The 14557-nt window shown below is 38.0% G+C and overlaps 1 protein-coding gene across 2 annotated transcripts in view; it reads right to left on the bottom strand.

The window, feature by feature from the left end:
* EIPR1 (EARP complex and GARP complex interacting protein 1) overlaps nucleotides 1-14557 on the bottom strand; it is a 109189-nt gene that overhangs the window by 20791 nt on the left and 73841 nt on the right. For both annotated transcript variants that reach the window (XR_003260207.2, XM_026106838.2), the window contains exons 7-8: nucleotides 11061-11228; nucleotides 9627-9794 (exon numbers count right to left, since the gene is read on the bottom strand). Coding sequence is in view for 1 of the 2 variants with exons in the window: in XM_026106838.2 (XP_025962623.1) it covers nucleotides 9627-9794; nucleotides 11061-11228 (336 nt within the window). In the remaining variant the exon portion in view is untranslated. The remainder of the gene's footprint in view (nucleotides 1-9626; nucleotides 9795-11060; nucleotides 11229-14557) is intronic.

Here is a 14557-nt window from a genome sequence, read left to right as displayed (position 1 = left end):
AGCAACACACAGCCTCTAGATAATTACGAAGAGCAGGATTATTTTGCAGTTCTTCTGAATATGTACTTTAATACAAACCATCTAACAGCAGAGAGCTAACACACACACACGCTTCACCTCCTGCAACGTGTTTTTCTAACTCCCTGTTAACTGACATGCCTGGTTAAGCGAAAGTTGGTCGTGTCCCCAGACAGCAATGTGCTCCACACAGTGCTCACCCACTTATCCAGAACTCCATTATTCCGAAGGTTTCAGATGTCTCCCTGGATAAGGAGGGAGTAACGCATGGTGCACACTACCGTCAGGGGACATGACCGACTTTCAGTTAACCAGGAGTCTCGGTTAACCAAAGGTTGGATAAACACGGACAGATAAGCTTCTAGATTATGCTATTTTCTGTATGTTCAAAGTTGTTCTGGTGTTTCATTTAAATAATACAGTTCATTTATTTTAATTTATATAAGTCAGAGGGGAACGAGTGTTCAGGAAAGAAGCTTGCATTAGTAGATGAACTACTGTTTGGCATTTCTGTTTACTACTACAATTTTTAACCCTCACTTATTATTGTCTATACACTGAATTTCTCCTTGGGGATGAAAGTAATTTTGTGCCTTTCCAAAAAAGAAAGCTATCCATGCGGTTCTTCAGGCCACATAAGTTCAGGTCCAGATCTATGATAACATTTCTTATAAACTATTTGTGTATAAGAGAGGCATAGCCTTGAGACATTTATTGAGAATCCGAGAAAATCTTTTACGCTAAGGGATCACTTTGATAAAGAGCCAGATACTATACAAGATAATCAGGAGGGAAAAAAATAATCCCAGAATTACATGGTCTCGGGAACAATACAGAAGATCCAAAAGATCATCTTTTGTCCATAAGCATCCTCTACAAATACCTTGAATGAAAATAAATTTGCCTTTAAATTACACAATGGGTTATAAACCCAATAAAAAACATAATTTAATTCATGTATCTGAAAGACTGTCAAAAACTTTTTTAAATAAATCAGAAAGTACAAGATTTGGGGGGGTTTGGCGGGGGTAATATTTTGTTGGGTTTTTTGTTTGGTTCGTTGGGTTTCTTTCTTTTTTCTTTTCTTTTTTTCTTTTTTTTTGCTTTCTCACCACAGGAATCTCAGGGACAGATCATTTATCCCACCCTCAGAGACTTCCAAGAAAACACCTACATATATCTGCATTTTGGGTGTGAGGGGAGGGGACTGGTAATCTAAAGAATAGGCTGAGGATTTTTTATTTTTATTTCTACATAAATGTAGGATGTTTATAACTGTTCAGTTTCTGTGCTTCAGGACTGACATTTTAACTACTTACTCTCAATGAATTCAAAGTGGACTCGATGCTGGGATAAAGCTGGCAGATCTTGGGCAGGCTTTAGGAAAGGGAGGAGAGTTCAGGACCTTAAACTCTGTCCCAGTTAGGGAAGTTCAGAAGAGTACTGGTGGATGTGGGTAAAGTTTCTTCCATCCTACTTTAATATGTATAACTCGGGTTGCTGCCAAAACACAGATATATATAATCCGCAGGTTATAAATGTAGAAATGTAGTTGCTATGCTTTGACTAATTTAGTGTACCACAGGTGTAGGTGCTTTGCCTATTGATTTCTTGATATAGCAGTCTGGGTAGACTTTTTTAGATATTTTAGATATTCTTAGATATTTTTATTTTAGCTATTTTGATGATTAGCATACTTGCTAATCACTTGTTAGGCCTGGCAAGCTTGGTAAGCTATTTTCTTCCTTGTCCTAAATCTCCCTGCCCCTTAAAGTTTCCTTAGTTTCTGGTTCTCCTGTATTAAAGGACTTTTTCTGGACGGACTTAACTGCCCTTCTATTTCTTTATATATGTTCTTGTATAGCATCAATTGACAAGGCATGAGCCTCTTAGATGGACAAGTACTCATAGTATTCTTACTATGGCTGTGTAATCTCTATGTACGTCTTCCACAAGTTTAAGACTTGTGTCAGACTGAGAGCTGAAACTGGACTGCTTCCTCTTTCTAGTCTCACTCATACAGCACAACCCCTACCAGCTTCTCCTGTGAAAAGAGAAGAGCTTTCATTTTCCTAGATAACTTTGAGGTTAATTGTGTTACAGACTTGAGAAAGAAGCCTGTTAAGCCTTGGATAATTGTTTTCATGTAGAGAGCTGTTATTTCAAATTACTGCTCATGCTAACAACCACTTAAGTTTGCAATGCTTGCAATTCTGTTTTGTCATCACAACGTTCAATAAAGTATGTTTTTTCAGAGTCACCAAAAATCATTAATTCTTTATCACATTCAAAGTTAAGTCCTCCTTAATCTAAAAATTACTATTAAATAGATCTGATTCAGTAGAGCAGCAACACGTATTGCAGTGTTCAAAATAAAACCCGAAGACTAAATGCGTATCACTGGATTCTAAGACAAGCCCTGTGGATGCCCTTCCCCTTTAACCACAGGACAGAACTTAGCAATTGTAAGACTTTATTGCTGGTAAGCTTAGGTAACACACTATTTCTTTTCCTCTATTCAGAATTCAGAGATCTTTATACTGGAGCACAATTCATATATACAATAATTAGCTGTTCATACTATTATAAGCATTATCGTGTTTTTCACACAAAAAATCTAGCCCCCTGAGCAACTTCTCCAGGAAGAAAACCATCTTTAAATACAGGAGACACATATTTTAACATAGCAGGTTTTCAAAGTTGTCCTAATATGCAATATAAATTAAGGGGATATATCTGCTGAGCTGAGTAAAAAATATATATGTATCTATTAGGGAAAAACTACACAGTCTTTAAATGCAAAATACTCTAGGAATTGGAAACTGCTGCTTCCCCGGATTTGGCTGAGCTTCTAAGACATCCCACCAGTAAAGCCCAAAACACTGGTATTCTCCAACACAGCAATTTAAGCTGTTTTAATTAACTGGGTCTGTTGGGTGATTCTATAGTGTAATCCTGTGATTTCGAGATTTCTCTGAGACATAAATACCACAATAAAGCTATCATCAAAATTAACACTATTAGCAGCTGTGTGAAAATACCCTCGAAGCCTGCCTTATCAAGACTGTTTGGCAAATACTTCTCAATGTATTAGTGCTGGCAAAGTCTGCTCTCCTGAAGTCACGGATGTGTGTGCACGTAAGTTATGTTAGACCACAAAGTTCATACACTTTACAATGAAACCCTATTATTTACTATTCAAATGGCCCCAAATCACACGTCTATCACAAAAAGTATTAACCACCACCTCCTCTAGACAGAATTTGGAATTAAAGCTCTTTCTACAGAGAGGCCAGGCACCATTTTCTCTCTGGTGCATCCCAACTGCTGAAGATGTTTCTACACTTGAAATCTCATGTAAAATTTCACTACCTCAATGAAATACTCTGTATTGAGAGGACCAGTCCTTTACATCTCTCAACTTTAAATGCAAAACAGGGAGAAATCCTTAGATCTTAGATCTTGCCCTGTTCATATAAAAGGACAGTGTAGCTAACACCTATCGTGAGAAAGAAAGAAATATCCCTAAAAGCACAGGACTTCAGAAAAAATACTGATAAATTTATTTCCTAATGTGAATTTCTGGTACAGTCTTCAGCAGATAACAAAGATAGGTTCTATCCTTATCTTTAAAAAGAAATGTAGCATAAGGGAAAAGGCAGAATAAGGGCCTGAATCATCAACTGTGCCAGGGACAACAGAGCAGACTTAAGTGATCAACCCCAAAGAAAGCAGGTAGCCCATGCTGTAAAATCAAAGTTTAAGGATGGCTTCCTTCTCAAGGCTGATATACAAACCCAAAATGTGGTGATAATATAAATCCCTTCATTAATATGGACACAGAAAGGCTTTTTTCCCTTAGAAAGTAAACCCTCCATCATCAATTCAGCTTTGTCAGGAAATTCCAGCCACAGAAGTCATGCAGAAAGAAACCACTACTGGAGATGCAGCATTTGCCTTGGTGTTGTGGCGGACCAATGAATGAATCTTTTTGCCTTAAACATTTCTTGGTGCATGGGGTGCAGGCAGGCCATAACCCCAAACAAGCCATCTGTCCCTGGCAGAAACAGGACTGGGCTGCTGCGATCCCCAAAATGGTCTCCCTGCGACCACCCGGGACACACCGAGCCTGCACTGAACGAGACCACAATCGGGCAGAGACTTTGGGATCTGGACTGTAAATTATTGTCTGTTTTTAGCGCAACTTCTGTAAGACTTGCTTGACATGAGTGGCTGAATTTGCTGAAGCCTTAGGCCGCACTTCCTAGTTCGGTGAGAAAAGGGCCCCAGAGCTGCTGCAGGCGAGAACGATAAGGGAGTTACCAGCAATTTGCATCTGAAACAGTGCTAATTGCTGGAGTTACCAACTCTTTGTCAGGACCTTCAGAGACAATAGCAGAACCCGAGGAACGGAGACACACCTGTGGAAGAAACTGCAGCAGAAAACAGCCTGCCTAGGAACGACAATGAGATCCAATAAGGAGCAGGAGACCCCAGACCCAGAAAATTACTATTGGTCCAAACTACCGCATGAGGGGTGGAGAGCTTAGATTGGAAGGTATAATTGTCCAGGGATTTCTTTGTTCGGGGTCCCTCTTCGGAGGTACCCAACTCGAGCCATGTGAAGAGGACCCACCTACCACCAGACGGGAGCCCCCCCCCTCCACCGCTGAGACTCCCAAAGGAAGAGGACCAACGGGACAACGCTGGATCCACAGGTGGTGATATCTTTTTTCTCTCTCTCTCTCTCTCCCCTCTTCTCCCCTCTCCTTTGCTGAATCAGTAGGAAATGTGCGGCACAGGACTTGTTTAGCTAGTTGGTTATCCTATTTGACCACATGCCTTATCTTTGTGTTAATAAATCTTAAAACTGGTTGGCTGGTGTCGTTTCACCTTAATTCAGTCCAAGGGCATCACGAACTTGGTCGTTTGGCCCCAAGGTGAGGGAGGTCGTCCTGAACGACTCCCTTCAGGCTGCGACAGGTGTTGCCACTGCTAAGGTAGCAGATGGTCTTCTCATACTGTGCATTATCAGCATACCAAAGAAAGTGCTACACAGTTAAAAATACAAACCTATAAGGCAAATAAATATATTGCAATAACTAAAGAAAATAAACCCAAACTGATGAGCAAAGATGGTCATATTAAACTGGAGGAATCTTGCAGTGTTTGTTATTTCTGTTGGAAATAGCAATATAGAGTAAAAATGATTGGCAGACTCATTTAATAAGACCAAATATACTCATTCACTGACATAAAAAATTTGGATGATCAAAGGATGATGAAAGAATATGGAAGAGTCAACGCCTCCCTTCAAATGAAGGCAGAGTGCTCTGCAGATGTCTAAAATGGGACTTACTAGCACAGTCAAGGAGGAATTAATTGTGGAACAATTCTGGAATTAACGTAAGTCCAGTGTTGCAGGAAGCAAGTCCATACAACACCAGAGTGTGAAACCATTAACGAAAGAGAGGCCAAGGAGAAGCTTGCCTTAATAGGTTGCTCCCATGGAAGTGCAACACCCTGTGTTTCAAATGCTATGCTCAAACTGAAGACTGAAAAGCACTCCATACGTTTCTGTCCAGGTTCCCATTCTCTCCACATAACAACTTTGGGGGATGAAATCTAAATGCACTCCATATACTCACTTCATCTGTTCCATCCATTTTCATGTGTTTTGTACAATCTTTTCTGTCTCTGGAATAAGCTGTTAGAAATTAAGCCAGGAGTACAGTGCTTCATTTCCTCTTTCTCAACTTTTTTTCCCCTCATATTTGAATCATGCATTAAATAATCCAGAGCAGGGCCTTGACCAGAATATGCCATAGCTCTTTTCTGGCCCCATACCTATACCACCTCTCTGTGGAAACCTGTGTCTTTTTAAAAGTACAGAGGCTTTAGGTTTCTCCAAGAGAAGGTGCTGAAACCCTTTCTTATTCAGTGCAAGAACACAATACAGTTGGCATATTTCTCCTAGATGCAGTCCACAAAGGCAGTATATGCTCAGCTAGCACATTTTGGAGCAATCAAGAACACAGTCAGTGAAAACAGAGGAACATGGCTGGTGAAAAAAGAACGTCCCAAAAGGAAGAATCAGAAGATTCCAAAGAGGATTAAGAAGGCAGTGAGGGTCTCTTGAGCTGCAAACAGACAGGGGCTGGAAGCATACTCAGAGGAAGTCTCATCTCCTTTTCATGTTCTTACAATCTTTCTTTTTGGTCACTATGAGAGGTGTGATATGGGCTAGGGAGACCTTTGACATGATGCAGCATAGCTGCTCTTACATTTTATGTTTGAGGAGAAAAACAACAACAGCAGCAATGAAAAAGCAGGAAAGAGACAGCAAGCAAGCTGCTCTGATCTGAAAATTATGACTCAATTATGACGAGGGACAGGTCCTTGTGCAACATCTTAGTTATAGTGCTTAGGCAAATATGTTCTGGTCTCCAGGACAAAAACATATATTCCCAAGGCATCAACACATATATGGGCAAGCACTTAAAGGAGAAACCTCAATAAAGAATAATTCCTTACTAAAAAGAGAAAACATCAACATTCTTGTGTTGTCTCTTCATTGCTCAAATAATACACTTGAAGAAAAATAATTATTTAGAGAGGCTTTTTTAAAGTTGTGAGCCTTAAGAAGTAGGCATTTACTACAGAAAATTTGGCAGGAATAAATGCGTGAGTAGATCATACACTTGTGCATAATTCTACATTGTAACACAATTCAGGTTTAAACAGATACGTTACTTGTTTCCAGACAAGAAAAATATTAAAAATTAGAAAATCTTCTCCAAAATATTTTAAAATTAACAGGAGGCTCAAGACCTCAAAAGTCTTAGCCATTTAGAATAGTACAAATCAATAGTTTATTATATGGGGATTTCTGCTAAGAAAAATGAAGAAAAACTTTTAAGATTCAACTGGTACAAACTCTTCCTTTTATATTGAAACCCAGGAATATTTTATTTTATTCATACTGTGAAAAGAGGAAAACTATGAGGCAAGAACAACTTTTTCCTTCTTTCTGCTTGATATTTCAACCTCCTTTTGAGAGAAATTTGATCACTCAGTCTGAGGATGACTGACTGGAGACACTAATTGCACAGACTCCTCCTCTTCCTGTTGTATTTCAAACTACATCTAGAAGAGAGAACTTCTTTCTGAAGATTTCTATACTATCAAATGGGAAACCAGATGTCCTCCAAACAGGGTAAAAAGTAATCCTAGGGAGATATAACACCTTCTTGAAGGTCTGAAATGTACATAAGCAAAAAGCCTGTGTTATACAGAGGAGACGGTACCCATGGAATGATGAAACAGACTTTTCAAAGAGGTTTCTAGGAGGGAAACAGGCACTAAAGCCTGAATATTATGCCCTAGTAGTTGACTAACAAGAAGTATTCCCTCCGGCTGTTATGCTCAGATTCATTAGTGCACTCAGAGCTAAACAGACATTCATCTGCCTACAGTTCAAGGCTGGTGAGTACCTTTAAAACATCCTTCCAGCTCACGTGGATATCAAATTCATAAAGAGAGAAAAAAGAAAAAGCATCTCACAGTACCAAGTGATTGTTACAGAGGCTAATGCTTACACAGGTTTTATAGAGCACAGGTTAGCAGTTGAAAAGCAGATGTTTAAGAAGCGTAGGCATTAGTGATGGCACTCTTGTAGCCTCCGGGGAAAGGTGAGGGCTTTCTGTCATCATTATGCAAGTCACTCATGATGTGGTTAACATGCATCTCATAGCCAAAGGAAAAGAGGATCACATTTGTTATATAGCTTTGCATGTTCCTGGTTTCAACAATTCCTACTCTAGAAACAATCGCTTGTATTTTAGTGGGGCAACTGACATGTCTACAATCAATGGAAATCCAGAAAAGCTCTGGATAGCCTACTATACAACATCTGTCAGAGCACTATTTACCTATACTTTGTTACTTACTTTAATACATTCCCACCATATACACGTATAGGATACTGTAGCCTCTTTCTCCCCTCCACTAATGCTATTTATATTTTATCCAGGACAGACTAAACTTCAGAACCTAGCCAAGGGTAAGGAACCAAAAGGTACATCATATTTACAGGGCTCTGCTTTAGGTACACCAGCAGTACATATGTACTTCTAGAACATAAGCAACTTTCTAGGCACCTAATCTGACCAGGCACTCATCACCAACTACTCACAGGGACATTTTGTACACTTGCAATTAACAATGCCTATGTGGGATACCTTCCTTTCTGACATGAAAAGGAAAAAAAAAGAAAAAAAAAAAAAAAGATATTTCCAAGTCCTTTATGTGAAGCTAAAATGTCAAAATTATTTGGAGCAAAACTGCAGCTTTATTAATAAGGTGGAAGAGCAACCTTAAAAATGCAAATAAAAAACTCTAAATAAAGTTTAGGTTGCTTTTAACTGAAACATCTAATAAACACAGATAAGTAATAGAGGAATCTTTTTGTAATCTCTTTATTCCTAATTCCATCTCATCTGTTTCTTCATTAAAAATGGGTCTGGAGGTATTCCGTTTCATTCTGGACAGGGATTTTTTTTGGTATGTATTAAAATAACCTAGCAAACTTAACAAAACAATCACTCAGTGCAGACATGGAGCACATACATATTTACAGCTGCAAAGAACAGAAGAATACAGATTAAAGCCTGGTGGCCTCAAAACATTTTACAAGACTTTCTGTATCATTACGCTCATTTTGTAAAGGAAAAATTAAAGTACCTCTGCTCGAGATCACCATATAAACTAGCTGAAAATTTAGAAAACAGCTGTCCTGAGTCCTCGTCCCATACAGAGCTTCTTATATAAACATACATATTCATACAGAAACAAAGAGAGGAAAACAAACATCACGCATTTCACTAGGGAAAAATTAAAAGTACACAAAATGGAAGATGAGAAATTATTATTTTGCCATCTTAGTTAAGTATTAATTAAAAAAAAAAAACACACCAAAATACACATGCAAATGTGCAATTCCTCACACATCCAAGTAGAATGGGTCTTATAAATGCCTGCAGTGATGTGCACTATTCCCCACCAGGAGAGCTGAAAACAAACTTTTGTCCTGTTTGAAGCAGGTCTAGAGAGTTATTGGTTTCCAGAGCAGGCAGCAATGTCATGAGTGACATTTATAAAACTTTATGCATTTGTACTTGTTTCTGACTGTAGGGAAGATCACTACTACAGCAGTTATGTTTTCTAAAGATAAACATACAGAAACCACAAAAGCAGATTTCCAGCTGTCATGTAACCCAGATGATTAAAGGTGCACATGCTTGACTTGATCCAGATCCCCCTTAGAGTGAGTCTATTCACTGATACAACTGACCTTAGGATTGATCCTCAGCATCACCATCCCCTTTATACAAGTGAAGACACAGTAACTGTGCCAATTAGCTTTAAAGAGTGGATTATATCCATGAGTAGAGACAAGTGAGTAAAGAAGAATGAATTAAGTAGAAATTAGAACTACATACCTGAAAGGCCTGTATACAAAAATCCTAGTCCATAAAGAATAGCATGTTAATCATTACAATGAAATGACAAACTATAAACATCTCCATAAAACCCAGGAAACTTCATACTTCTCTTCCTGATGGTGGTCCTCTTGGTCACTTAGTTCATCATCATCCACCATATGCCCAAACGGTTCAGAAGAAATTGATACCATGTTAGACAGTATAACTCTGCTATCACTGCTTCCTGTAAGGATCAGCTGATCATGAGAATGATTGTATCTGACATTCCAGACCCTAAAAGAGGAATTCAGAAAAAAACAGGAGGCTATTCTTGGTAGGTAACATGGCAATGCTGTTTAAATCACTTGATTTTAAATAACAGAACTAAAATTCATCTTCAATTTAAATGTGATAAATACACATAGAAACGATATGTCTCATTCCAAAGACTGGCTTCTGCTGTCTTCATTTGACTTTTAAGCTTTGATGTCGTTTGATTTTCTATAGGGTGTTTTTAAAATTCAACAAATAATTTTTGAGGAAAAAAAGCCTCAAAAATAAAAGCCACCATTTACTGATATCACTCCTTGAGGGTATGCGTTGGTTTGTTGCTTAATATGTCAGATGAATATTTAAGTTCTAAATATAAAAATTTCCCCAAAGCAAAATATGGATTAGAAATAACCTGTTAAACAAAATCTCACAACCTCCTTTAAGTAAAAAGTTAAAGTAGACCCTAAAACAAAAGTAGGATTATACTTCTCTTCAATTTTTACATTTTACGTATCAAGTTAATTCTGAACATCTTATGGTCCTTGTTTTATTATTTTTCTTTTAATCATCTCAAAAAAGTATAAATGCTGTTTCCGTTAATTGACATCTTCATACCACTCAAAGTAGCTTCAGGGTCCAGATTTCTTTTGCAAGAATTACTCCAACTCAAATTTTATAAAATACAAACCGCCCATCTTTTCCTAACCACAGAAGTTTGTAAATGTCAGACAAGATTCTCTCTGTGCTCCAGCCACAGGCCAGAGTGGTATATACAGGTTCTCAATATTATCTCAGAGGATAAAACAACTCATTGCATATTTGGGTTTAGGGGATGCAAGGAGCATGGAGAAAGCAGGGGCTGCGTTGTTGAGCATCCCCACTGCTCTACAATAGGTGGACAGAGGGCAGCTTCTGTAAACAAAACAGCTCAAGGGCTTTTCTACTCATGTCAGGTGCAGCAGATCAGCCTCAAGTTGGGAAAGCACAGATGTATCCCACCTGGTCCCTATGAGGCAAGTTCAGTGCCGTGCTTATCAAAGCTGTAGCCTATCTCCCAGTAATTTTAAAACAGTTTCTTGTCAACTAGACTAACATTGTCTATAGTCTTAATTTACAATCACACAAGAAACATCCACACATTAAAACCACTCCTCTGTGCAGAAAAATGATTATTCACAATAGCACAAATATAGCTAATTTGCACTGTTCCTAAACAGTAAAATAATTAGCTGAACAAATTACATAAGCCATCCAGCCACAAAACAGCATGCAGATAATTTGTTCTACCAGTGGGAATGCTCCTCCAGTGTCTTCACTGGTTCAGTGACATTTCTTGTGTCCCAGAATTTCACCTTGCAGTCATCTCCACAGCTAGCCAGGTAGTACTGTTTATTGGGATTAAAGTCTAGGTCTCGTACCAGCTGTCCATGTGCATTTTCTATGCAATATATCTGTCTGTAAAACACATTAAAAAAATTAAATGGTCTATAAAAAGCTAACTGCACTCAACTGACAAGAACCTGTTTCCCTGGAAACTTGTATAATCCCTTTAGCACCAGCAGACCTAGAGTTCCCATTACTAGTGTATAGTTCAGGGAAATCCCAGCTGTTAACAGCAGCAACCTGTATAGATTTCTCAGCTTGCTTCAAAGCTTTGCTCTTTACTTCTTTGTACTGGAATCATTTGGAGCTAAAAGCAAACATTAGATCCAGATGATTCTAGCACAGCTCTCTATCAATTGTTATCAAATGTCCAGTATTTTTAGATAACAGCTTCTCCAAACCTAAGTAGTTATACCAGTTCCCTATTTATGACATCTAGCTCTCCCTATACGAAAAGCTGAGATACAAGGGAGACAATAGGCATGAACAACAGCTTTTTATTTTTGCTTTATTTTGAATGCATCTTCTTATGCTCTGGCATTTATCATTAATTTACCTGTGGCCCTTAAACTACTCAGTCATGCTCATACTCAACCATCTGGACCACTTCAGGAAATGTTTGCAGCGCTAATAACAGTCTGGTATCCTTATTCAAAACACGCATGTCCCGTCAGTTTGTCTCACTACCTCCCCCCTCTTAAACTTGCTTCCTTTGTTTCTACTATCACATCACCGATTCACTAAGGAAAAAAAAATCTGTGATGAGTAGACAGTCTCCTTCAGCTTTACCACCAGCTTTATTAAATGGCTGTACTTGTTCCCATGTCCATTTTCAAAGCTAGTATCTACCAAAGCTCTGCCTTGATTTGACACTCTCCTACAGACTTGACTAGAACTTGTTAAGCCTATTTTTACTATTATTATTACTAATGAAAAATATTTTTCTTCAGAAAATGTTGACTGGCTGAAACCAAAACTTTATGTTTCCTGGTTCATGTATAGATTCGCTTGTCAAGACCTGAGAGAGAAGCCTCATGCTGTTCATATCTAATTACTATTACAAAGCAAAATAGCTCCATAAGGAGAGATTCAAACTGCACCAGTCCTAGACTAACCACTATACTGGCAACTACGGCAGTTACTTGGGGTAGAGGACATCACCAGGTTATCCATCCTCAAGACTCTTCTCTGAATCAGAGAAAGTAAGGATTTCACCCAGGTGTGCCTTTCTACTAGCTATTCTGGGGTCTGAACTTTACATTTCCTTTTCATTTCTTGAAATGTCTTTATGGGAAATCTTTAAAATCTCAAGCATGCTCACAGCAGGAAAACACTTCTCCCCCAGTACTGTATCTTTCACTCTATTTGTTGCTGCACTGCTCATGGAGACATTTGTCAGCATCTAAAGAAAAATGCCATCCGCAGTCTCTCCAAATTCAACTGTGCTTACCATCAAAGCCTTTATCCTAACTTAAATGACTTAATTTGACCGCTTGATCGCTTTCCTTCCCAGATATGAATATTCTCTTTTCTTCCACTCTGTCATCTGACCACCAGCAATATTACCTACATTGAACTCCCACTTTTGTCATATATTAAGGCCAGAGCGCACACAAACCTCTTCTCCAGCTACTGCTCCACCTTCCCATGACCTTTTTCTTCCAGATTTTTTAAAATGTATTCCTAAAGTCTGGATTTCCCTGATACAATTCTCTCTCCAGTCAGCCTAGTTTCTGTCCTCTCTGCTTTACAAGCACTTTTCTGATTAAATTTACTAATGATTGCTTCCCAGGCTAGGAGTCTTTACTGCAACCTCCCGTTCTTCTCTTCCTTTGTTTGCCACATTCAATATCATATATTCCATCTATCCTACAGCTTTCATAATTGCACTCTCACGTTTCTATTCTGCCTACTTCTTTAGTAGCTCTCCTTTTTTATTCTCTGCTGTTATAGCAGGTTTTTGTCCTTGGTTTCTTTCTCTCATTTTTTGCTACTTACACTGCTGTGGCATGTGTGCATGATTTTAAACTCCTCTCTCTAGTCTAACTAGTCCTTATCAGATAGCTGCATCATTCTGCATTTTACAGTGCAATTGCAGACTAGACTTATTTTTATCATGTATTTTTCAAGTACACTGCAAACAACTCTTTGGCATAGACTACTTCTCTTAAATTATTTCAAGAACTATCTAATCGGAGCTTCACTTAAACTAATTAGAATGGTGGGCTTTATTTCTGTTAACCAAACTATGTTTTCCTTGTAGCTTTCATACACATTACTGAGAGAATTCATTTAACACAATAATGATGTACTTTTTTTCTAATGGGCCAGGGTATTAAACAGACTTATCATATGCAGAAAAAAAAATCATAGTATTTAATATTTTCTACTTAGAAAGCAAGCTTTTATCTTCAAGCCTGCACACTACATGCTAAAAATAGGACAATTACAAAAACATTACAAAAAAGCAACGTAAAGAAAAAGCTTTCTCTTTTGACCCTTTTTTCTTGTACGCTTCCTTTAAAATAGTCCTTCTACAGGCACATATACACACACACACACACATATGAAATTATATTTTTACATATCCTTTTACAGAACAAAATGTCACTATCAAACCAGATGACAGAGATAGAAGAAGTGACTTCTAAATTATTATATTTGTATTTTTAACTTTTGTTTAATAAATTAAATAAACGTTTCTGGCAGAAACACACATGACTGGCAAGCATGGGTATTTATTGCTACACTCCTGCGCTGGCAGGAACCATAGAACTAAATTTAAAGTCATACCCGTTTAAGGCAACAAAAGTTATTACAAGATATCCGTCTTCTCAGTTTAGTGATAAATTACTATGTGCTAAGGGGATAAAGTGTATCTTAAAAAAGCTTGCACAGGCGCTTTAGTAGTCATGGCAACAGATGTGCACAACATCACTCCTTTGCTTATCAAAATCACAACTGAGCAGGGGGAAGACATCTTATTTGGTATATACAAAGCCTTAATTGATTTGGTCATGATTTGGATAGCTTTGGTAGTTACATGAAACTAGTATTCTACAATCTTTAATATAGTGTACTTTGTTAAAATCAGAACATGAAGAGTGAACTTATCCTGAGAAACTACTTCCAAAGATTAAAGTTACCTTTAAATACTATGCTATTAAGACATTTCAGAGCATAGCCAGGACTGATCTTAAATATTGATTTTCAGGTTGAATTACAGAACAGCTTCATTCAAGTAATGTCTATGTATTGGACTAATCTATGTATTGGACTAATCATCTTGCGACTAGTACACAGTTCAACAAAACTCGATATACAAGTTAGAGTTAAAGCTGATGGGCAAAATGGAGGACCCCTTTTACTAAATTGTGAATACATCAGCTATGCAAGCCATA

The sequence above is a fragment of the Dromaius novaehollandiae genome, chromosome 3 (assembly GCF_036370855.1).
Source record: "Dromaius novaehollandiae isolate bDroNov1 chromosome 3, bDroNov1.hap1, whole genome shotgun sequence".
NCBI lineage: Eukaryota > Metazoa > Chordata > Aves > Casuariiformes > Dromaiidae > Dromaius > Dromaius novaehollandiae.
Note: the sequence above shows the minus strand (reverse complement) of the source record. Positions and strands in the feature narration are given on the sequence as shown.